This window comes from Poecilia reticulata, linkage group LG5, assembly GCF_000633615.1.
Source record: "Poecilia reticulata strain Guanapo linkage group LG5, Guppy_female_1.0+MT, whole genome shotgun sequence".
Taxonomy (NCBI): Eukaryota; Metazoa; Chordata; class Actinopteri; order Cyprinodontiformes; family Poeciliidae; genus Poecilia; species Poecilia reticulata.
This window is the reverse complement of record NC_024335.1, coordinates 26,232,246-26,257,756: the sequence shown is the minus strand read 5'-3', so window position 1 is coordinate 26,257,756 and position 25,511 is coordinate 26,232,246. Positions and strand designations below refer to the sequence as shown.

Below are 25,511 nucleotides of genomic sequence, written 5' to 3'. Positions count from 1 at the left end.
GGGGGGGGGGGGGGGATTCCAGAATTGCCTTTCATTCATTTCCATTAACTCTGACCAGTGTTCCTCCTTCTGGTTAAGAAAAACAGTATTATCCCTACAGCATGTTGCTGCCACTACCCTGTGTTTGATGTGCAGTATTAACACACTTTCTGTCGGGATGTGAAATCGGCTGCGCTGCTCTGAGAAACAGATTTTGTTTGTATTAATGTGTGCTGGGCAACAGCAGTTTGTGTTGGTGAGCAAAGTGGAACGCAGCGTCCATTTTAATGTGGAGCTGCAGCCATATCTGTCAAGCTGCTCCAGACTGAAGGTGGCGAAATGTGTCGAATGGACAACTATTGCACACACACAAATCTGGACTTCATGAGAAAGTGTCAGAAAGAAAGCAATTGTTCCACGAAAGCCATTCAGCAAACATGTGGAAGAAGCAGCTCTGATCAGATTAAATCCTCATTTACGACTTCCAAAACTTTACTTGCAAGACAAAGCTAATGTAGTGCAATGCTAAACTCACCGCTTTAATTAGTAGGAAACCCTGTTGGGCGATACAAAAATAAACAACACCTAGAGGGGAAAAAAAGGAAGGGAAGAAACAAGGGAGAGAGCATTGTGGTGAGCTACTGTGACCCAGAGATGATGTTTGCGTTAAGGAGCTCTGTCTCCACATTCGCCGGCTACTTCCTGCTCAGCTGTCGGATGTCTGCAGCTTCTCCAGAGTCATTTCTTGGCTCCCTCTCTTATTGATGGGTTCCTTGCCTTGCCTGTCAGTTTAGATTAACGGCCATGTCTTTGTAGATTTGCAGCAATGTGATACTCTGTCCGGTTTCAGATAATGGATTGAACAGACCTCAGTGAGATGCATAGAGCTTGGGCTATTGTTTTACAACCAACCCCTGGTTTAAGGCTGAGTTAGAAATGCCTGTAGCCACCATTAGGTTGCTGGGTTTTTTTTTTTTTGGTTTTTTTTTGCTTTGCTTTGCTATTTTAGCACCATTTGCTGCTAAAGATGCATATTTCTGCCCAGTCAGGTCTCGACTGTCACTGCTATTATCAGTGGGTTCAAACGTCAAATTAGATGGAGATTACTGAACCTGACGCTCCAAAATGGCCGTCCCTATGCTAATGAGTGACATCATGGTGGTTGCCCACATCTTGCTTTCCTGGAGGCAACCACTATGAGGACACTAGTAGAAGAGCTGGGAAAAGCTAACAGCGTCAGTGTGGTAGCTGTCAAGGAAGTGCTACCAAGTAGAGCAGACAGATAAGGATATAAATAGAACAAGAGATCAGATGAACTTATTCATGTGTGGAAAGGAAAATGTTAAGATCAAACAGAACATCAAACGTCACTCCAGACCAAGCGAGAGACGAGAAACGGATTGTTCTGTTGTAGTTTGTTCCACTGGGAAATTTGAGGATGCTAATGTTATCTTGAGATAGACCACACACTAATGTCAGAAAATAATTTTAAGATAAATTTTGAATTTTTTTTTCCCCCCCCTCAGCGGCTCTAAAACCTGTAGAAAAGGAATTTGCCTTCTTCGAGATTTCTTTTATATCTCGACTCAAAATGTAGGGTTCACATAATCAAACAAAAGTTAATGTGAGGCAACTTTGTATTTAATGGGGTTTTTTATTCAATGTAAAACCAATAAATACAAAAAGCTGTTCAAAAACCATCAACATGTACATTGAGTTGTTTTAATTCGACCACAAGTGTGACAGGATTGTTTAAGACTATGGCAAAGCATCTTCATTGGATTTATGTCCAGACTTTGACTAGGCCACACCACAACCTTAATTTTTTTTGTTCTTTTTTGACCTCCTTTGTGAGTTGTCATTGGGAAGGTTCATCATGTTTGCTTTGTGTAGTTCATGACTCTCCCTGTAGTTCACTGAAGTCTCACAACCTTAGAAATTGTTGTGTGATCTTTTGCATTATGATCAGTATCAGGTGTGTTTTTAGTTTCTTAGTTGATGATTTGTTTCCTTTTGAGCTTTTTAAGCTTCCTGATGCCAGACAGGAAGTAGGTTCTATTGGAGTGATTTTAAAGGACTTGCAGAAACTAACCCTGGATATGGCAAAAAAATAAATAATAATAATAATAATAATAGTGATAATAAAAAAATCATCATAATTTGAAAACTGCCTTCTGTCCTTATTAAGGATATATGATTCTTCTATATTGGACACTTTTAATTGTGATAAAAAAAAACAAAAACATAATGAAACCATTACGGGGGCAAATATACTTTTTCGCAGCGCTGTCGACGCTTTAAGCCAAGTGGAAACTCACTCCGGTGCCGGTGATCCATGCCATCTGCACTGTCCCACTCCACATATGTGCGTGCTGCTATAGACGTGTCCCGTAAACAAACAGTTTGGCACGCTCTGCAGCTACTCGAGCGGTTTTTCTCGGTTTCATAATTCGATCATCTCCTCGGCTCTTGCTGTAGAGGATCGATAACGTCTGGTGAATTTCTGGAGACCATCTATCTCTCTCGTCTCCGCGCACGTCGGCAGCCTGTTCTACACAGTGGGAGAGGGAGAGAAATGAGAGATTATAGTCCTGCCTGCATCTCTCAATCTAGGTCACAGAGCATCAGGGGGCAACAAGCCTAGCTCATTTAGCCTGTGAGTCACATTAGGCTGAAACTGCTGCTGGGGATCTCTGCCTCTCACACGCCCACCAACAATAACTGCTTCCTGTCAGGTTTTCTTTTTTTTCCCCCCTCGTCTCTTTATAACAAAAAGTTACATGATCAGGCCGTTGGTTTAGAGTCGGAAACCCGCCAGGCGTTAGTCAGCTCTTTGACCTGTCTGGTAATCTTGATCTTGCAGAAAATCGTTTAAATTGAACCCACACAGATCTAGTTGAAATGAGATTAGTTGTCTGGAAATGAAGTTACTTGAAGGTTATTGGGATCAGTCAGCACTGGAAGTGAGAATGGATGGAAAGATTTTTGCCTGTAGTCTGAGGTTTCCAAAAGGCGGCCAACTAGACGAACACAATATACATCCAAGTTACAATCGTCCCCGTGACTGAAACGTGTGTAGCAGTGAATGTGTGGCAGACTTAATATATTTAAGTTTGCATGAGTACAACTAGGGGCGCACTGATTGCCAATTAAGATCTTTAAAAAGTCTGACCTGCCGACTATTTATGGGTTTTTGCTTTTACTTTTTCACTTTTAGATAGTTCAGTTGTACCAATTTTGATACCTATTTTTGTTTTTTAATCTTTTTTTTTTGCCGGAAATGTTGCTAACTGCTGGCCAAAAACAACTCAAACATTTACCCCATATTGGCTGTAAAATATCTTGAGAATCCCCAAGACTTTTAGGGAAATATTCTGATTCAACTGTTACATCCGGCATAAAACTGACCCAATAAAAACAATATCATGCCAATAATCTAACATCAGAGTGCTACAGCCTGGGATTTAGGAGTTGATATAACCAGTGAAACCATCAGTTCTCTAGCAAAAAAAGAAGAATATTAAGCCATCAGTTTTTGACCTTAAATTTAAGAGCCCTCGGATTATGCAGCAAGAGAACAATCCAAAGCGCACCAGAAAATCCACCAGATAAAAATCGTTCTGGAATGGCCTGAAGTCTGGGCTTAAGTCCAAATGAGATGCTGTGGTGTGACCTTAAACAAACCTTCCAATGTGGCTGCATAAATACCAATTTGTGATGAAGAGGAAGTCATAACTCCTCTGCAACAATGTTGAAGACTGATTGAAAAGTTACCACAAAGGCTTGAATGTAGTGTTGCCCGACCAGTTATTATGTTTAGTGGGCAATTACTTTTTCACTGCAGAGGCAGATTGGTTTGGATTTTTTTTTTCTTAATAAATGTGATCATAATTTGAAAACAACTTTTAGTGTTTGCTCTGGTTATTTTGCTCTGAGATTGAAGTACATTTCATGATTTGAAACATTTAATATTAACAAAATGAAATTGGAAAAATCTATTTTCCTTAGGAAGGAAAGAGTGTTTTTGGAAATGACCAAACATTTTGCATTTGAAATATAATGTTGTCGTGATAAAGGAACAGTCAAACATTCGTTGTAGTGCCACCGACTAAAAACGTGAGGTGGTCAAAAATATAATCAGAAGAATAAAATAATTTTTTAGATCAGTTTTTAGAGTAGATTATTTAGGGAAGGGAAATTTTTAAATATTGTCTTCCTTTCTTAAAACCCAACGGATAACACTGACTGTTTGTGCATGAGGTATGAGTTGCACAGCTTTTAGATGGATTTATTTTTTGTTTTTTTGCGTGTGCAAACTCCATTGACAGGTCCCGGGGGGAAAAAAAACAGATTTCAGTCGTTTAGGGTTTCAGAGGAACAGCCCTCTGATTTTCTGCCTTCCAGCCTGGACTCGACCAAACACGATGAAAGAAAAAAGTTCTGGCACCGATCATGTCTTTTTTTTTTTTTTAATATTAAGCCTTTAATTCGGACCGGATCACAGACAAACACTGTTAAAAATGAAGCTCTTGTTCTGAAATGACTGAATAATTTAGAGGAGACTCCGGTGCACACCTTCACAGAGAGCTGCACAGTCAGCTGGGGAGCTGAATCCTGAATCACCTTGCTTTCATGTTCACAGGGAGCCTCACATGGGCTTTAAGCTGTCCGTACCTTTTAGGCTGCTTTTTTGCGCCGTCCCATTATCGTTATTACGGCTCTGCGATTCATTGTTTGGCTTCGGCTGGTAAAAATGGCAAAAGCTAAAAGAAATAATTCAAGGTTGCTGGTGGTTATTGCATAGAGAGCAGTTAAGTGGTTCATAGGTCAGTGTGTGTTCACTCAATTATTTAATAGAAGAAGGACTCAGCCTGCAATGCAGACCAGTGAGCGCTCTGTCATTTAATCTGTTTCCTTCTAGCGCACATGTTACTTTCTCCTTTATGACAGACCGGCCTGTAAATATTGTTTCTTTCTTTCAGTGGTGGCTAAACTGAATAAACGAAAAAGTATCATTACCTTAGCAGCTTCCTTCTGATTGCCAGAATCAGTATGTTTTTAGTCGTCACCCCATGTTGTCGCCTCTTTTTGCTTCACCTGGTTGCTACCAGCTCACGTGCTGCCGCCGTCGTAGACTTTCACATGCTGCTGTACTCTCTGAAATTTCCATAAACTATTCCAGATTAAAATAGCCATATGTTGCAGCACCAAGCTGCAAAAGTTGTTACACATGAAACGTGATCATTTGCAAGCTGTAGTTCCTTAAACAGTATTGCCTTATTAAGAGTGATCGGCTTTGTTGTTTTCTTTTTGCCAGGAAACAGCTAAATTTATTGTCTTTGTGAGTCTCATATGCTTAAATTTTTTTAGTGGTTTCGAGGCTGCAACATGAGAAGCCGGCCTGTGCATTTTTTTTGTTTTGTTTTTTAATGTGGTAATTGCTCCTGGCTTGCCAGCTGAACCTCAGTAGAGTAAAACAATGTTTTCAGGACTTTTTCACACTAGAAGGACCACCGACTGACCTGATACGACTCCACAAAAACAGCAACATTACCTGGATGTGCTCCTGTTAAAAAAATAAAAAAATCTACACGTTATAAGTAAAATCCTTAAACAAATGGCAATTTTTTTTTTAAATCACCCATTTTCAGGATGTTCCTCAGATATTTTTCTGTTTATCTGTTACATTCATACTTCGTGTCAAAGCACAACAAAAGAGTTTTCATGTTGAAGGAGGTGCTTAAATAAACTGGACTGCAGACTTTTCATCAGACTGTCTCTCTAACTGGATCATCTCCGTCCGGTTTTTGCTGGTGTCTGGAATTGCGTCACTCGTGAAACTAGACTTGCTTCTGGTTTCAAACCACTAGAACTGTTCATTTTCAGCGCTCTGAGGTGTTTAGACAGTAAATAAGGTTGGATATAGAATATATTGCTCACGGCGGCAGCGGCTTTGTTACGTTAACTCTAATTTGATCGTTTTGTCGACTTTTGTTCATAATTCTTTTGGTTAAGGTATTGCTTGCTTGGACAGCTATTCCCTCTGGTTTTGAAAGCAAAGGGTTTTTGCTTTTACTTTTTCACTCTTGGACAGTTCAGTTGTTATGATGTGTAACCGTGGCGACCGAAAATGTAAACTATCTCTTCTGTTCTTCTGGTCACATCTCCGACTCTAACTTCCTCCCTGACCGATTTCCTAATCTGAAAATAGAAGCAGCAAAAGCAAATGAGGAGGATCAGCGTTGCTTGTCCCCCACTGATTGTCATCCAGGGCATGTTACTGTGTGGAATATCAACTTTGTTGCCTCGAAATTGAGCTGTTTGCACGTTGTGACTGTCATGAGAGCGTCGTACAACAACAGTCGTCAGTCAAAGGCTTCTTAAGATTTGTAGAAAGTCGGACTTTGACCAGGGGTCCTTTCTGCCCGCAGCATCGCCATCCACAGCGACTCTTTGAAGATACTTGGATTTTGCACTTGGGACAAATGAAATATTTTTGAATAGAAATATTGAGTAACAAATGTAGCAGCAGATGCCAGTAAATGCTAACGTGTGCATCAGATATGTCAGTCCCTGCTTCCTCCTGCTTTTTTATCACAAAGAGAAAACTTTGCATCCGGAGGCAGGACCGGGACATCAGATACGTACCTGCACTTATTTCCCTTTTATCTTTGTGACCCTTGTTATTACTGCTTCTGGGCCTCTCGGGACAATGTGTGTGTGTGTGTGTGTGTGTGTGTGTGTGTGTGTGTGTGTGTGTTAATGTCATCAGTCCCATCAGGGATGAGTTTAATGAATGTGTGGAGGAAAACATGATTCTCTTTGTTGCCCCTGTTGGCCACACCCAGCTTCCTATTCGGCAGGAGGAGAACGATTGGAGACCATTTTCACCCTGCTGGGCTCGTAATACCAGTTTTGGTCTGAACCAACAGAAGTACAGATGTGTCTTCTCTTTCAGTAATATAATCCACTGTGACAGAATATACACAGAATATACACAGAGGTCTCATTATACGTGAGATAATTGTGTTTTCTTTTGGTGTGTCTCTGCAGCTCCAGCCTTCTAAAACAGAAATAAAAGAAAAGAAAAGAATGCATGTCGAAATTACCAACAGCTTTACAAATGCCTTTTCAAATATAACTTGTCGGGAGCAATCTGATCGAAGAGAACAGCTGTGTGATCCGTGGAAAACATTTTATTGCGAGAAACTATTTTGTGTGCTTAAAGTGGAAGAAAATGGTTGCAGGGTTTAATTTGAGTTCGCTCACAGCTTCTTTGAGTAGCTGCATAAGCCTAATTGTCAGTCATACAGCGTATTAGTGTTGACATACTTGTGGTCTTGTACCAACATGCACAAGTTCACAAGCACAGGCGCAAGAAAAAGCAAGAAAACCCTCTGAACTGCTCCACATTGCAATCATACACAACCATTCAGGCAAAGTAAAAAAAAAAAAACGAAAACATTTGTGTGCTGCCAGTAAATAAGAAACATGGTGTTAAATATACAACCTTGGAAAAAATTGAGAGGCCACATCAAATGATGAGTTTCTCTGATTTTCCTCTTAATATTTGTTTGAGTAAAATGATCATTGTTCTCTTATTTTATGAACCACTGACAACATGTCTCTGAAATTACGAGGTTTTCAGTGGGGTCCAGTGCAGAGGTCTCTTCATTTTTCATAGAGCTGTATATTGTGTTGTGTAAAAAAATTAACTGCATGTTCATAACAGCCACTGCAAGACCTCATAACACTCAGTTATTGCTCGCATCATCAGGATTGTCCTAAATATTACAGTTGTTGCTTGAATCTACAGGAAAACGGTTTTGAGCAGTGAAGAGCCCATTTCATTTAAGTAAATTAAAAACCCAAACATTGTTGTCGTTTAAGTGGTAAATGGCCTGCACTTGGATAGTGCTTTATCAAGTCCAAGGACTCCACAATGACAAAGTGACTGAGACAGATGGAGCGGGGTGGGAGGGGGGGTTAACGGGCTGCCTCCCTGTTGCAGGACGAACCCCTTCCACCTGAGCCACTGCTGCCCCTTAAAAGCACGCAGGGTGTTTACCATATTCTTGCTGTGTGTGTGTCCGGTTACTGGTGCCTGTACGTGACGAGTTGGGTTAGATTAGAGCGAAAACGAAGCCTCTGGGAGGTCTCAGAAGATGTTTATTCTGCTGATAAAACCGCGCCAGCTCTTTGGACCTCAGGACCTTCGCTTTGCTGAATAAACAACAATCCTGTTGAAAATTACTGACTTGAGCTCAATCAACAAAGGCAAGTGGGCTCTTCACTGGCTCTTGACGGTGGAGTCAGCACACAGCCTCACAACGATTGGACCAGACTTTGTAGATTTAAAGTCATATTCCATATAGTTTGTTTGATTTTTTTCTTTTAACAAGTAGGTGTTGACATAAATTTAGGTTGTTTTCTTGCGAGGCCAATTGAGTGTAATGTGATGGGGGTGGGAAGCAGAGCAGAGAGAGAGAGAAAGAGAATGAAGATGTGCAGCCAATTACTATTCAGCCCGAGAGGCCGCAGGGCAGAAGGAGAGCGAGCGGCCGAGCAGCAGCTCAAATATTCCTGACAACAGAAATGTTGGGTTCTGTGTTTTGAGTTTGAGTTTCTTTCTGTCTAGTCCTGTTTTCCCCCGAGTCTCTGTGCTGTCTTGATTGATCCCAGCTGTGTCTCGTTCCTGTGATTACCCTCCCAGTGTATGTAGTCCCACCTGTTGTCTGTGTTCCTTGTTGGGTCCTCGTCTTTGCTCTGTCAATTGTTTGTCTGTCTGTTTCCAGTGCTGCCTGAGATTCTGAGTTTGTTCCTGGTTCATTATTAAAATCATAATTTCATCATGAGTACCTGGGTTCACTGGCGTCTTCCTCACCTTCAACCACCACACATCATGACAAGAAAGTTGTAGAGCGTTCGGCCCGGAGAGGACGGACGACTTTGATGTTTTGCATCGTTCTCTTTTTTTTTTTTTACGATGCGGCTTGTCAACCAGGACGAGCTGCGCTTGTCTTGTGCAAAGGTCGACTGAAATCATTTGATCGTGGCGTCCGGCGCTGGGGACAGACGTGACTGGGTCACTGTGGGAAAGTGTGGTATCACAAGTGAGGCCCTTTTCTCTCCCCCTCATGGTGCAGCTGTGGTTTGACCCCTAGTAACCCTGTAAATTGAGAGCAGACAAGTACCGGTTCACATTTGTGTGATGCACATTTTGCAAATGCAAATATGTAAGGTAGTGATTGTTATCCACCAGTTTCTCCAATTCTCTTTTTTTCTCCCCAACATATCCGCTGACGGTAACAGTTTAACTCTCTCGTCCCCAACTGATGGAAAATGATCCAGATGGAGGAGCGATTACTTTGGGTTTTGGTTAATGCACGCTGACCCCTCCCCCATCCCAGTCTCCATCTCTTCCCCTCTCTGTGTTTCTGCAGAGAAATTGCCTGTTCACATAAGCTAAAAATAAATCATGTGACTGCATGCATTACTTATGGAAGTGTTTGCCTTTCTTCCGCATTTCTTCTGCAAAAAAAAGAGAAGCTTCCCTGCCTCCGAGTGGGTATTTTTGTCGGCGCGAGCTCCCAGGCGATGTCCTCGCTAACATGAGCTTGCTTGCTTATTCCCACTGTCTGTGGTTTTTCCGCTGCCATGTGCCAAATATTTAAGCAAGGCCATCTTATCTGCGACGATAAACCACCGAGATAGAGGCACAGAGCTTGTACTAATCTTTCGAAAACAAATATCTGACCACGGTAAACCTCAGTTTTCACTTTCCAGCATGTAAAATTACTTCAGCAAAATATGCAAAAATAAATAAGTATTATAAATGTGTCGGTAATCCATCTGTGTTTTCCCAGAAGTGTCATTGTGGTCATTGTTCTTAGACGACCTCCCATGTTTATGTTTTTTGCAGTTTTAACTCGTCAGCCTCAAAGCTCTTCCCGATGCATGTTGCCTCCGTGCGTTTCTTCAGGCACCAGAACCTCCAGAACCGAACTGGAGTCTCTGACCTGGATTCATCTTTTTCCAGCTGCTGTCCCAAAAGATCCGGGACTCAAAAACGTCATGCGTTGCACAAACACTTTATGCAAAAGATGCTTTGTTTTTTTGTTTTTTTTAGATTCAATTGTCTCAAAAACGGTGAAAATAATAATGAGTGATGAATTTGGATTCAGGAACGTTTATTGTCACTGCTAGCTCCGTTTCTAATGAAAACACCCACTGAATGCCAATCAAAGTATGACTAGCTGATTGAAACAGTCAATCATAATGTACACAAAGTGATGAAGCATGCCTGTTTGTCACTGCAAGGTGCAGAAAACTTTTTAATTGGTCCAAGTCTTAATAATTGTCGAGCAAAGCTCAGCGCTTCAGAAACCAAGTTTATGATTTGTTAACAGGAAGTTAACAGGTCTTCACTTTATTGAGGCAGGGATTATCTTCAGTTCACCCAGGAACAAACGGGAATGAACGATCCGTCCCTGATGGTTTTTTTCAGGAAAAGTGGCGAGAGACTCCACAGATTGATTTCTTGTACATGTGAAAATCTGACAGCTCTACCCACATGAAGGATTAGCATCGAGACTGCACGGTCCCGGTCACGGCTTTGCTCGCCTGCTTCCTGGTCCAGGCTAAAGTCAGGGCAATAAATTAGTATCGGCCCACCTCTGTCTGCTCACTTTCTCCTTACTGCCACCATCTCCTGTTCCTCTCGTCATCTTCTTTTCATCTTCCACCTTCTCATCCGCTGTCGTCACTTCTCTCTGAATCACCCTGTCCCCGCAGCCCACGCTTCCGACTCCGTCCACATTTAGTCCTGTTTTGTTTTTCCCTTCATTGAGGCTCATCTTTGATGCCCGCAGCCATCTCTAGAGATCACTGCAGCACTGTGCGCACCCATCTGTTTTCACCCTCCTGCCTACTGGTTTCCAACGCGGGTAGTTTTCCCTGTCGCTCTCTCTCCTTCCTTGATCGCAGATGGTGTCTTTCGAAATCAGAGGGAGTCACTGTTAATTCATGCAGCCATTGGCAGAGAATGTTCATAACTTCGTCTTTTATTTTGTCAGGCGCAGTCAATGGACAAGTTGTTGTTTGTGTGTTTTTTTCTGCAAATTTAAATCTGAGCAACATTTTTTGCTTCACAGGTGACATCACTCAGAAGGGCTACGAGAAGAAGAGGACTAAACTCCTGGCTCCCTACATTATCCAAACTCCAGGTAAGATCAGATCGCCTCTTAGTTTCTGAGAACTCACACAGACTCCAACATCTACTGGACATCTGGACGCCTTGCATTACTTCTAAGGTTTCTACCACAGCGAAAGCCATTTCAGCCTGTTGTGTTGGGTTGCTTTACTGTTGTGGCCGTTCTGCATTTGTCCAGATGTTTTCCTGAAACCATGTAATGCAAAAAAAAAAATACCCCCAAAAAACAGATATACTCCCTGAAAATTAAATACATTTTAACCAAATCAAGAGGTTGATGGTACCGTAAGATACAAACATCAAATATCTGAGAAAGCCTTTTATTTATTATTTGAGCAACCTCTAAATATTTGTGCTTATAAAAACGATCAGAAAGCCCATTTTCTTAAGACTTCCAAGTAGAAAAGTGTTGGATAATGCCATAACTAGAGACGCTCCAATCTATATCCAAATTCCCCAGTTTCCCTTTTAAATTGCCTCACTGCTCTGCTGCTGAAGGTAGGAAACCGACCTTTCTTGCCTCAGTGACAACCTCCACACTGAGGAGTTTTACTATCATTGCCACTTATTGAAACTCCAGGCTTAGTATGTCCAGAAATTGCGTTGAATGAGGCTGATGGGCTGAAAACGAACCCATTTCTGAGGGCTTCTCAAGCTCTTACTGGACTGTTTTTTGTCCAAAATGTGAGCTCACACAGTCTGGAACTTCCCCTGTGCATCATCAAGTTAAAGTAGTGAAGGTCTTTGTACTTTTCAGGGTGATAACCAACCTTTTGTTCCCTCAGGCCTACCAGTATTGAAACACAGAAGTTCTGCTCACATGAAAAACTACAGATGTTCTTGTTTACATGGGACATTTTTCACACTAAAAGAGGTTTGTTGTTTTTGCTTGACAGTGGCGCCCCCTCAGAACGACGCACAACCCCCTGCTCCCAGTTCGTCCAGCCACGCCCCTGCCCCAGCCCCCGCCCCCGCCAACTCGTCCCGGTACCGTGAACGCCGCTCTCGCCGGACGCATCGCAACGGAGGAACCAGGGATGACCGCTACAGATCAGGTCAGGAAACGGCCTCGCTTGCTTCTTGCTTCTCAGACTTCGAGCACCTTTGATGAGCCTCCGTGAGCCGGACTTGATGAGTGAGCTGGTGTTTAAAATTCGCACTCTGAGCTGTCTCAAAGGGACCAATTAAACAGGAGTTTATTGGAAGCGTGTTTGTTTATGGAAGTGTGAGGAGATTAGAGAAACAGTCAGCAGTGGAGGTGCTGCAGCTGGGGATCCCCTTTGTGAGGGACCCCCACTCCCTGCAACATGATGTCACTGGCTGGATGTGTGTGACGGTACTGATCTTGATGGGGAAACCTGATGGTGGGGAGTCTGAGCAGTCGAGGTGAAAGGTCACCGAAACCACATGAACCAATACTGCTAGTGTTCACTTGGACGTCCTGCTGCTTCTTGTTATCGTCTCTTTCTGCTCTGCTCTCGTGGGAATCACAGTAACACTCCAGCAGGCTCGCCGTGAAGCCATATGAACCAGAGCGTGTCTGTTATACCGAGTTACTGAGGAAACAAATGTTTTAAAAACAACTCAGGAAAACAGAGGGAGAAATCAGAGCTCAAAAATTCAAGGGCGACTCGGATAGGACCGACTCTAAACGTGCCGATCCAACATTTCACACGCAGCAAGAGCCAGAAAAGCTGGACAAGACTAAAGCATTCAGAAGGAACGATGTGGATTGAATTCGAATAGCGCTCCTCTAGTCATGGCAGCCACTGAAAGCTGTTTAACGACAGCAACATTCACTGCATACACATTCAGGGGAGGAAGCTGGAATTGAACCCACAACTTTTTCTGAATGCAAAATGATTGAACACTTAATTTTTATCATTACCATTAAAAAAATATACAATTTTACATTGTTTTTGGTTTTATATAACTAATGTTAGTAATAGTAATACAAGGTTTCCCCCAGAAAACTTTCTAAGCCCTGTGGTTGGGACGCTTGGCAGTCATTCATCCAGCGGCCCGCCGTGTTTTTGAGTTAAAGATTCTTTTAAACTGAAAGGATTAATATCTGAACACCAACTATAAAGTAATATAGGTTAGCAAAGCTAAGCCTGGTCTGGGCACAAGTGAAGCCTGGCGGCCTGCCAGGCTTATAACACACTGGGGAAACCCTGGTAAAGCAGTGGTGTCCACACTTTTTGCCATATAGACCCAAAGTTAAAAGTATTTTTTTTTTTTTTATTAGAACTGCAAAAATATTCTATTTTTGCTTGCTCCACAGTGAACTAAAAATCCAATATATCACTGAAACCACAGAGCAGCTCAATGTTTGTAAACTGTAAATTGTGCTGCAGTTGGTAGCACGTTTGCCTTGCGTTCAAATCTCGGCCTGAAAAGAAAGCTAAAAGTTCATGTTACTCAAGATGAATACTTTGTGTTACACCATTCTCTGTTTTGAAAAAAAAATTGAATTTGTCTGTGAAAATCTGGTCCTTAAAAATACCTTAGATACGTGTCAGTCTGCATTAGTAACCTGTGCTAGTGAGCCACATTTGTCTAGTATTGTAGTCCCACAAAATCGTTTCAAGAGCTCCACCCTTTTTTTTCCAGAAATTTAACTTCACTTTGTCTTTGTTATTAGTTTGTGTCAATTTTTGTCAAAAAGATCTGCTGTTTTTCAAAGCCTCAACGTGTTTTTTTTTTCTGCATCCCCACATGCAAGCTTTCCACTTTCTATTTTTAGATCAGCTGCTCCACAGTTTCCCACTCAGGGGACCACAGTTTGCACTTTAGCTTCAAAGGTGACAACAATGCACTGCCTGTTCAGATTATAATAAGAAAAGTAATTCAACTGTTTTTTTCATCAGGGAATGATCCCAGTTTTAGTTTCCTCAATATTCACGCATTTGACTGCAGCTTTTGGGCTTCTTTATTTACGAATCGTGAATAATTCAACGGTGGTTCCGATCCCTTATTTAAGTATTTTATTGAGCCACATCCAGGGAAGCCCCAAGTGCAAGACCTGCTGCTGACTGATAAGGGTGGGGAGCTGGAAGAGGGGAGAATAAGAAAACGGCACAAACCTGTGGAGTCATCTGAAATGTCAGCAGCAGTGGATCTATACAGAGTCACTGGAGGGAAACAAGATGCAGCGAGAGCTGCTGTGACAGCCAACTCACTTCTGCTGAATGTGCACTTCATTTAAATCAATAACCCTTTACAATATATATTTTAAAACCGTGTTGAAATGACGAAGTTGTGCTATCTTTTGGACCGATTTAAAAAATGTGAAGTCAGTGATGGTTGGATGTTAATGACTAATATTTTATTATTTGTACCGGATTTGACAGATTAGCAATTGTAATTAGTAACGCTCTGATAATGATTTTCTTCTAGAATACTGATTGGCGTCATCAAAACAACAGGAATTTACTAACGCAAAGTCCTAATGAGATTCTTGGCAGCTTTAAAACGTGATAAAATGGCACATATTTCATGAGTTAACATCAGAAATTAGAATAGTGTCCCACTTAGCTCAGTTATTTTGATGACACTGCAGTCTCTCCTGTCTGTTTTTTGAACAGCTTACTTTCTCCCTTGAAAAACAGGTTTTTAATCTCAATTCAATCTTCCTGCTTAAATCGAGGTAAAAAAAACAAAAAAAATAACTGCAGCTCCAACACAGGATTAGTTAGTTTAAGTAAGAACTACAGTGATCTGTAGCGTCACTTAAACATTCTTACTTCTGAAACTGTTTTGTTTCAGAAGTTACATCAGAACCAACAATTAAAGATAACCTTTAAAAAATCCCCCAATGCTGCTTCTGCTGCCAGTGTTTTTTTGTGTGGCATTTTGATAAAGTGCAATGCTAATGTTAGCTGTTTTGATATGACTCCTTGATTATTTGACATGTGACATATTTCAGTGTGTGGACAAAACTTACACAGATTGAAATGTCACAATCCTTCATAACTTAGCATTTTACTTTGCAGGTTATAAAATTCAGGTAAGTAATTTTTCAACTGCCCTATATGCTTAGATAGTGGATCAGCACATGTATACTTGTAGTTTTGACACAGGAAGTGCGCAACTTCAAAAATGCAACTGTGGGGTAAATAACTTAAATAAATGACTTCAGTCAAAGCAGTCCAGTTTGAGATTTTCTGTCACGGCAGCACGATTCATCAAAATTGATTTGTCAAAGCAATGTCAGCGTGTGCAATATTGCAGTTTCATAGAATTGCTCAGAACAAAAATATTGAATAGACTGTAATACTTGTATATTTGGCCTGATGCATGGATTTTACTATCTTTTTATGCTGACCCTGATTCAGATTTTGCTGATTAATGTCTTAAAACTTAAGACTAATGGTGCTTATGTTGTGTTAAATGGATGGAAAAGAATTAGAAGTGAGGAAATGTGCATTAATTGGCCTTGATGTCATCATTCTAATATTCAAAACGATATCCAATGTCATGTATGTGACCATATTTCTTTCATAATAATGAGACATAAAAAGGACGGTGAAAGGAATTAAATCCAGTAAAGTTCCATCAAGAAGCAGCAACTTCTGTTGTGCCGCTGTGACACGCGCCACAAACAAAGCAGAACTTTTGTGTACATCACCTGTAATATGTAGAAATTTTACTTCTCCATAGAAGTTGTGCAGTTCAGTTCAGATGGGTTGTTTTTGTTTAGTCTAATCAAGACCTTCAAACCTAAACAACAGAAAACTATGATGTAAAACATAATTTTCTAAGCTGTAAAGCCTGGCCTCCTTCAGATATGTCAGCACTTAAGCAACTCGACTCCTGTTGGGCTTGCAGTAAACACACTGCTTCAAAAGGTATGGCCTATAAACATTATTACCAATTCCACATTATTTATCTTACTGTTACGCTTCAAGTGTAAATGAAAGATCGAACCTCAAACTTGTAAAAAAAAACAAAGCAAAGTTAAGTTAAGGCAAGGAATTCCCTGATACAATACAAGCCTGATATGGGAACAGGCTTGTACAGAATCCGAGCTACAGGTGGATTCATCTGTACGCTCCTGTGTGTGAGAGAGGGGGGGGTGGGGGGGGTGGATTGCACATTATGAGGAAGGATAATTTAGCCCACAGTAATCTGTTCATCAGAGCACCGTTTACGTAATTATAGTCCCCGTTGTCGCTGTGCAATGGGCCGCTCTTGATTTATTTTTATCTCTCGATGTTCGAACAATTTCACTGAAGTAATAAATGTGTTTTCTCTCAGCACATAATTCTCTTGCACATGTTGTGTTGCATGGTCTGAGCGTGCTCCCGGTCACATGGTGCCACTTAATGCGCCTGTGGGTGTCATCGAGTGAACAGCCATCGCTGTGTTTGTTGCTGTGTGCATTTTGTCTGTGTAGGCTTGCGAGTGGGCTAATACGCCGCTTTATTCTCTCCTTCGTGGCTTCGTTCTTCGGCGAGAAAACATTTTCATCACTTCTTTCTCAGATTTTAAGCAGGATCTCGCTGAAAAAACCAAAAAGGCTAAAATGTTATCGCTAAGAATAAAGTAATCCTTCTCATCAAGTCTAGATGGATTTAATCTTGTAAGATTATTGATTTGAGTTTGCTTGCGAGATCTAAGTGGAAAAAGAACATCTATGTGTCAATGATAAAAAATTTTTTTTTTTTGCTGTGTTCACACCTTATGAATCTAGAAGTCCCATTTTTAGCAAGTTGGCCTGCAAAGGCCACGGGTTTTAACAGCAAAACCTCAAACTTTAAGTCCATTTAAGTTGATTTTTTTTCTTTTTTTTATTTGTTTTTCTTGTTGTCTTTTGCCTCAGAACTACAGTGCATTGGACTCAAGGTGTGTCCTTTTTCCTCTGCCTGTGCAGATATCCATACAGAGGCTGTCCAAGCTGCACTGGCTAAAAACAAAGAGGAAAAAATGGCGCTGCCAATGCCAACCAAGCGGCGCTCCACTTATGTGCAGTCCCCCATTGAAACCCGCACACCACCAGGTAATGCCCAGAAGAAGTCTTTTGTCTCTCTTTCAATGCGGCTGTAAATTCAGACATCAACGTATTAAACTAAACATGATCTCTTTCTTTCTTTCTTTTTTGGTCTTTCACAGATTCCTCGTCAGGGTCTGAAGATGAGACGTCTGCACGCAGGCAGTCTTCGGCGGCCGCTCCTCAGCCTCAAGTCCATCCCAACCTGCAGAGCTCGGACTACTGGATGAACCGCTCTGCCCAGGGCTCCTCCACCTCATCCTCCGCGTCCTCCACCATGTCGCACGGTGAGGCCAAGCCTCAGGCGCAGAGCCAGCCTCAGCCTCAGTACAAGCCGCAGTACCAGCCGCTGTATCAGCCTCACCATCAGCCCCAGCAGCAGCAGCAACCTCAGCAGCAACCTCACCGCCAGCCTCAGGAGCAGAGCCGCGCTTCAGCCGTGGCGGACATGCTGGCTCACAGTCGCATTGGTGAGGAAGGGTTTGATGAAACATTCATGGACACAAAAGTGTTGCATTTGTCCTACAAGTTGCTCACACAGTCAAAGTTTGCTTAAGGGACCCTGAGAAGTCTAATGTGAAACTTCTTTACTTTGTGATGAGCGGTGAATTTCTCTTTAAAAATCTGTTTAATAAACTAAGAAGATGTTTTTCAGCTACATTACAGCTTTATCAAACGTTTTTATTCACTGCTGCTGTTGTCTGCTGTCCTGATTGTCGAGTTATGATACATTTTACATTTGAGGTAAAAAAGAATGTAGAACATAAATCTAACACTCCTCACGGGAGTACTGGATGTCCAAGTAACGCAAACTCATTATTATTCACTAGATTCACTAGAGTTTATTGGACATTTTGAGATCATCGTTTTATTTTTCTCAATTTGGAAGCAGAAAGTATAAAGTTACCTGCTTTTGTAAACGACGACTTCCTTGTATATTTTGTTGGCCTTTACTAAACTAGAAGTGATACTCGGCATAACAGTAGAAACTATACTTTGTGCTTATTAGTAATGTTGCCTAATTTATTTATTTTTTTAAGATTTGTTTTGGCTCTAGTGACCTTTATTTGATAGTTAATTGACAGTAAAGTGGGTAATGAGAGAGGGGGAAGACATGCGGCAGAGGTCACCAGGCCGGGAATCGAACCTGCGACAGCCACATCAAGGACTAAGGCCTCCATATGTGGGTTGTGCTTAACCATTGCATCACCACAGCACACCCAATGTTGCCTAATTAATAAATATGTTAAAAGAAAGTAATCTGCACCCTGAAGAAATAAGTAAATCTTACCTTCAAATAAAATAACTCCAATGTTTTGTCTCTGGGGTTTGACGAAACATTTCGCCGTATCTAGTCCTCACGCTTACTTGTTTCTTGCTTCTTTCCAGTGAAACTTGTTTGCACTTCATTTTCTTTTCAGCTCCTTCTGAGAACTCCGCCCCTCCTCCAGATGTGACGGCTGTGGCGCCCCCATCCAGAGGCCCGCGGGTGGACCTGCCCTCCAACGCCGTCGTCCGAGGGATGAGCCGCGGCCACAGCCGCTCCAGCATGATGGAGACCGCCGATGGTAACGGCTACGCCACACAGTGGCCAAACCTAAGCCTAGGCGTCTTTTTTATTAACATTTGCCTATTTCTCTTTCATGAGAAAGGTGTTGATTTTCATCTTTTGTATCACATGCATCAGAGTTAATGTTTTTTTTTGTCTTTTTGATCCTTATTTGACTGGCTAACAGGGAGAGGTAATATGCAGAGTAAGGACACTTTTCATAACCACAGCCTCTTATCTCCTGTTTCCTGGTGAACCCTCACTCTCCCTGTCGTTTGTACTGGATGATCATAGAAGGGAATACAACAAACAATCCTCATGTGTGACCCTGAGACCGAAAACCTTTCTCCCAGATCTCTCTGTGTTTTCCCAGTATCGATGACACCCACCTAGAGCTGCTGCTGCTTTTCATTGCCCCATTGTCGAAGTTAATGCTGATTAAAAGCCCAAACCCATTCTAAAACTTATGAAATGGAATGAAGAACAGCAGATGATAAGATTTTAAGGCATTTGAACACATCCTGATGTATCGTAATGTTTGCTAGAGCTGTGAAATGTCACTGCTTCAATTCTCGTGTGTTTCCACCTTTACCCTCTCCACAGGAGTTCCTGTGAGCAGCAGAGTTTCCACAAAGATCCAGCAGCTGCTAAACACTCTGAAGAGGCCTAAGAGACCCCCGCTCAGCGAGTTCTTCACTGATGACTCTGAGGAGATCGTCCAAGGTATACTAGCTCAGAGAACTCATTGACCCCTGACCCTGAAGTCGAGTTTATCGAGTTCTGTTCACTTTATCCATAAACGTGAACAGAAAACCATCTGGGTTCACATTAGTGGATAGTAAATGTAGCAATAAGATAATGTTATAATTTAGTGTTATGTAATGTCATTTATGCACACTTTTTTTTGCATTGTTGGAGGTGTTTCAATGTTTGTGTTTTTAGCAACAAAAAGTGACATTTTTTTTATGAAGTTCTTAAAATGCAACACTTTCACATGTTTCAGTCTAACTGGAATAATCAACCTTTACAAAAAATAAATAATTGTAAGCATAATTGATCCCTATGATCCAAGCACTGAACCCTGAGGAACTCCATAAGTGAGTAGGAAGTGTTTAAGTCTTTATGGAAACGTTTACAAATGTAATCTGTAGCCAGCAAATTCTAGATCAGTGCAGTGGAGCTTATTTTCTTAAGATCATTAAATATTCCAAGCACCGCCTCCTGGGCAGACATTTAAAAATTATTGTTTGCCTTTTTTCCGTTTGGTTTGTTATGCCATGGGCGCAATAAGTAAATGTGGTACTCTCTAAATAAATGAATAAACTAACAATCTTTTTTGCTGTTCACTCTTAAAATTAATTACATTACATAACATTATTAACTCTGTCTACTTATTTCTGGTTTGCACATAAAGTCCTGATTTTGTTTTCCTTTACTTAGTAAATGTAGCTTCAGGGCGGTGCATGTCTGATGACATCACACGTGTCCTGTCTCTGCATGAATAAAGAAGATTATAGGTGGACAGTAGGGACAGTATCTGCAAGCTGTAATGAATGCATTTGGCTTGACTTTTTTTTTTTTGATGTCCTAGTAAAGAGAGTCTGTAACCTACCCAAAAACCGTCTGTGGTCTCTGCTCATCACAGTGCCCCAGCCGGACCCTAACACTCCCCGGCCGGAGGGCCGTCAGATCATCCCGGTGAAAGGGGAGCCTCTGGGAGTGGTCAGCAACTGGCCACCAGCCCTGCAGGCGGCGTTGGCCCGCTGGGGGGCCACTCAGGGAAAGAGCCCCGCTCTCACTGCTCTGGACATCACGGGCAAGCCTCTCTACACCCTGACTTATGGTGAGACACAAGATTCAAGTGTATGACCAAGAATTTAAGGTTTTTGGTTAAGTCTGTGTTTGTTTGTGTGTTTTTTTTAAATCTGCCTGAAAGCCTTACTGAAAATGTAAAAACTGTGTTTTATCCGTGACATGAGGTTGCTTTGGCCGTGGTAACGTGTCGCCTCCTCCCCACCTTCTGTGTGCTAGGGAAGCTGTGGAGTCGCAGCGTGAAGCTGGCGTACACACTCCTGAACAAGCTGGGCACCAAGAACGAGCAAATCCTCAAACCCGGAGACAAAGTGAGGCAGCAGACACGCAGACACAGTAGAGGATTATTAGGACAGGAAAATGTGCTGCAGGCATTTTTTTTAAATACCTGTAAACCTCCAACATTAGCTGTGAAGATTCAGTACCATTTTAACAACAAGCCAAATCCTTAAAATCTAGTTACAAGTAAATTGAAAAATGTGCTTATCATATTTCCACTTGTTAGAAGGTCTGATTTATTGCAACACTGTTCAAACCTTTTACACTTTTTAGTATTTCATCATAAAAACACAGTTTTTCTTGCGATTTATTGAGAATTTATGTGACAGACTGACAAAAAGAAGTGCATGATTGTAAAGTTGAAGGGAAAAGATACAAACTTGTATTAACATGTAATACCTTTATTTTTCATTTGTATTTAGTCCCATTTGCTCTGAAGCCAAAGTAAAATCCAGTGATAGCAATCACCTACAAATGTCCCTTAATTAGAGTCCAATGGTATAAAGTAAATCTGAGAAAAAATACAGAGACTGCAGGTGGTTCTGTAGGATCTGTTGACAGGACAAAGTCATTAGACACAGATATTGCTTCAAGTGCTCCCCGCTTTTTGTTTCTCTGTAAAGACAAAACTAAGGATGAGAATAGTTTCTCCAGGGATCCCGCAGAGTTTTTTGCACAATCAATAGAAGTCGAGACAGAAAGCAATCCTAAAGGGAAAGTTACTGTCTCGGTAGGTGGCGCTGGTGTATCCAAACAGCGACCCAGGAATGTTCTGGGTGGCCTTCTACGGCTGCCTCCTGGCTGAAGTCATACCTGTACCCATTGAGGTACCGCTGTCTCGCAAGGTATGAAACCCTCCACAGCAAACAGGCTCATTTAGACGTATATTTTGTGATTAACTGCACACTGTGTTTTTAGGATGCAGGCATCAGCCAGGTGGGCTTCCTGCTCGGCAGCTGTGGAGTCGGTCTGGCTCTGACGAGCGAGATCTGCCTGAAAGGTCTGCCGAAGACCCCCACTGGTGAAATACTGCAATTCAAAGGTATGGAAGGTGCCTGGAGTGTGCAGAGATATGTCCAGAGAAGAATATAATGCACTTACTAAAAGATATGCCTTAAAACAAAGAATTTTACCAATAAAAGGACCAGTAAAGTATTTTCAGCATCTTTCTATTAAACTAAATGTTTAATTAAAGCAGATTCTCATTTGAACCAAGTAAGACAGAAGAGGTGAACTACCAGGGCCAGAGTAATGTTAGGAATATACTTAGAATAAGTCCAGGCAGTTCAGTAATGCTCTATCTTGGTTCTGTGTGGTAAAAAAAAAAAGTTAAATGTTCTGTATTTTAGTCCAGAGAACCTCGAAGCTCTTCTTTATGGTGGTGAGCTGCGTCGTGTAGATTGAAATGAGGGGTTTTGTTGGTGTTACTTTTTTTCCGCAGATATCAAAGTGTCTTGTCAGCCTATAAATAACGATCTCCCCTGAACCAACAACTAACTCTTCGGTTTTATCCGATTTGACTGCCGTGCTTCTATCTCAGCTAAATCAAATAAAGAGCGAGAGAGGCTTCGGGCGTCACATCGTCGCTGTTGCTCTCCTAATAAAAACTCCAATACAAGATTTTAAACGTTGCATTTTGAAGGATTTCTTGAACAGAACAGTCAATCTCTAAATAATCAAGCCTGAAGCATGTTTTTATTATGTACTAGTCAACTCTCCTACTTACTACTTATAAAGCAGTAAGTAGCTTAGTCTTGGTGGTTCCTACTTTAAACTGCTTGGAAATAAAATGGACGGTGCCTTTCTAGTGAAATCTCCAAATGATTTTAATCTAAACGTTTAACTTCCAGTTTCCTGATGATGCTCTTTGCCAGGTTGGCCTCGAATGAAGTGGGTGATAACAGACTCTAAATACCTGACCAAGCCGTCCAAAGACTGGCAGCCGCACATCCCCACGGCGAACACTGATCCTGCATACATCGAGGTAACAGAGCTAGGCTCGCCGACTCCCCTCCCGATTCCGATTGTAGCCTGAACGACCCATCTAATCCTATTGATAATTCATTTCAGCATGTTTGAGGACATGTTTGCACCTTTCTGACCGCATTTTGCTCCCTCTGTGTGAAGTACAAGGCCAGTAAAGAGGGCACGGTGGTTGGGGTGGCCGTCTCTAAAGTGGCCATGCTGACCCACTGTCAAGCGCTGACCCAGGCCTGCAACTACTGCGAGGGTGAGTGGATGACTGGTGGCGGCGTCGTACGCACGACACATCGAACGGCAAAATGTTTACCACCTTCTTTGTGTTTCTGTTTTAAGGGGAAACTTTAGTGAATGTCCTGGACTTCAAAAAGGACATGGGCTTATGGCACGGTGTTCTCACTGTGAGTGTTTTCCCTCTGAATAAATTCATGCAATGTGCAGGTTTAAGTGAAGTAACTCTTCTAAAAACACCCGGAGCCCCTAACAGAGGAGTCACTGTCACTGTTCCTGGCTTTATTGAAGAAAGAAACACAGAAGCATTAAACAATAGATATTTCTTCAGGAAGAAAAAGAACCCTCAACAAAACAAAGAGAATAGACAAAGTTAATGGCATTGTTATTTCCATCAGTGGCTCCTTATAGTAAAAAAAACATCAGGATTAACTGTAAATAATGCAGAATTGGAGAATTGATGGCAGGTAGTTGAGAGAGGGGATGTGGTCAGTGTACCGTCCAGCAGCATTAGCCAATAGCAGAATAACTAGATGTTTCTACAAAACTAAAGCCACTCTTATAAAGAAAGTTCATCAAGAACAGACAACTAAAAAAAAAAAAGCCTAGTCTTAAAATTAGATTGTGATCAGTGAAAGTTCAGCTTCCTTTCCTTCAGATCAAGAAACGTCTGGAAAAAACGGTAAAACATAAAAGGAAAATAATAAATTAAACAATAAATCTGATTATAACATTTTAACAGATGACAATTATAACAGTTGAAAACATCAAAATGTAAGAATGCCGCCTTGTTGTTTGCCTCCAGCTAAACTTTACTCTGTTTTTCCGGGTGTGTGTTTTTTGTTTGTTTTTTGTTCCAGGCTGTAATGAACAGGATACACACCATCAGTGTTCCCTATGCCGTAATGAAAGCTTGTCCTCTCTCCTGGGTGCAGAGGGTCCACATGAATAAAGGTAGTCGACGTCAGTCTTTCGCTTCGAGCCTCGTTGATGTAAAATCCCGTGTGACTTGGTGTTTTTGTCTTCCTGCTCTGCAGCTCGCGTTGCTTTGGTGAAGTGCCGTGATCTGCACTGGGCCATGATGGCTCATCGGGACCAGAGAGATGTCAGCCTGGCTTCGCTGCGAATGCTCATTGTCGCTGATGGTGCTAACCCCTGTGAGTAAATCTGGAAAAACCCGCTTTGGTTGAACTCCTGGTTCTAAGCATGTCTGAAGGAGTCTGGAGTTTATTTTAAGTTTTTTTTTCCAGGTCTGCATAAAAATGGAAGAAAGAATTTAAAAATGAATATATTTGTTTCCATTTGTGTTTGTGCTTTAAAATTGACCAAAAACCTACTATAAATGTATTTTTTGGGGGCAAAATGTGGCATTTTGAAATTAAAATCGTTCAACATGCCTTGTTGCAGACCCACATGGATTTGATGTAACATTTTGAATCTGTTCTTTTCCAGGGTCTGTCTCTTCCTGTGATGCCTTCCTGAATCTGTTTCAGTCTCATGGACTAAAGCCTGAAGTTATCTGCCCCTGTGCCGCCTCCCCTGAGGCCATGACAGTAGCTATCCGCAGGTCACTTTTCCTTTGTTTTTAACATTGTTTTTGTGGACTTTAGGATGGGAAACAAAAATAACCTGAACAAGATGGATACGTTGCCTTATCTTAATTTTAACCAAGCTCACTAAGCCAGGGGCCTATTAACGGACACCAACCGAGGACATAAAATGCTTTTAGTTTTCTCTATTTTCTGCAGACGGTTGCAGTTCTGCTTTACATGTCTGATATTTTAAAATCTAACTAGAGTTATCGTCCAGTTAATGAGAGCAGACGTGACCTTTTAAGAGGAATATCTTAAAAAAAGAGATTTCAGATTATGAGTTTATAATGGTAGCTGCTGCAGAAAGGGTCAAGAGTGTGAAGAATGAATTTTTTTACCACCAGAGCCACAAAGTAACATAATTAATCTATGAAAGACACAACAACCTCAGTTGGTTTTTATGGATGAAAATGCACACTTGCACATTGGCTGATAGTTAAACATGGTAACCAAAGAGGTGAGATGGATGTAATTGCAAATATTTAATTGAATTTTCGTTTTCTTTAGGCCGGGAGTCCCAGGCGCGCCCCTCCCCGCGCGGGCCATCCTCTCCATGGGCGGCCTGAGTTACGGGGTCATCCGGGTCAACACCGAGGACAAGAACTCTGCCTTGACCGTACAAGATGTTGGACACGTCATGCCTGGGGGTGAGGACAGAGGGAAGCATGCATATAAAATAAGTGTCATGCGAATACAGAGTTTAGAGGAAGCTGCAACAAAGCCACATCAAAATTAACTGGAACATAAACACGTAAAAGTACCATCTTGCTGTCTGGTGCTGGTGCCGTCTGGAATGCCACTGCATGAAGAAAATAGTTAGTCAGAAGAACGCACAATGAGACATCAGTCATAAATTTTTATGTTTGGTTGCGACAAATCACTTTT

General features: G+C 41.6%; 1 protein-coding gene across 4 annotated transcripts in view; it reads left to right on the top strand.

Moving 5' to 3' along the window:
• dip2bb (disco-interacting protein 2 homolog Bb) overlaps positions 1-25,511 on the top strand; it is a 43,703-nt gene that overhangs the window by 4,526 nt on the left and 13,666 nt on the right. For 2 of the 4 annotated variants that reach the window (XM_017304847.1, XM_017304845.1), the window contains exons 2-19: positions 11,133-11,204; positions 12,088-12,246; positions 17,067-17,192; positions 17,306-17,653; positions 18,605-18,751; positions 18,920-18,937; positions 19,336-19,455; positions 20,378-20,575; positions 20,764-20,855; positions 21,558-21,668; positions 21,742-21,865; positions 22,698-22,807; positions 22,951-23,053; positions 23,140-23,204; positions 23,895-23,988; positions 24,072-24,191; positions 24,487-24,601; positions 25,134-25,273. In XM_017304847.1, the coding sequence (XP_017160336.1) occupies positions 11,133-11,204; positions 12,088-12,246; positions 17,067-17,192; positions 17,306-17,653; positions 18,605-18,751; positions 18,920-18,937; positions 19,336-19,455; positions 20,378-20,575; positions 20,764-20,855; positions 21,558-21,668; positions 21,742-21,865; positions 22,698-22,807; positions 22,951-23,053; positions 23,140-23,204; positions 23,895-23,988; positions 24,072-24,191; positions 24,487-24,601; positions 25,134-25,273 (2,262 nt within the window). The remainder of the gene's footprint in view (positions 1-11,132; positions 11,205-12,087; positions 12,247-17,066; positions 17,193-17,305; positions 17,654-18,604; positions 18,752-18,919; positions 18,938-19,335; positions 19,456-20,377; positions 20,576-20,763; positions 20,856-21,557; positions 21,669-21,741; positions 21,866-22,697; positions 22,808-22,950; positions 23,054-23,139; positions 23,205-23,894; positions 23,989-24,071; positions 24,192-24,486; positions 24,602-25,133; positions 25,274-25,511) is intronic. The other 2 variants (XM_008410116.2, XM_017304846.1) reach the window with 1 other exon arrangement.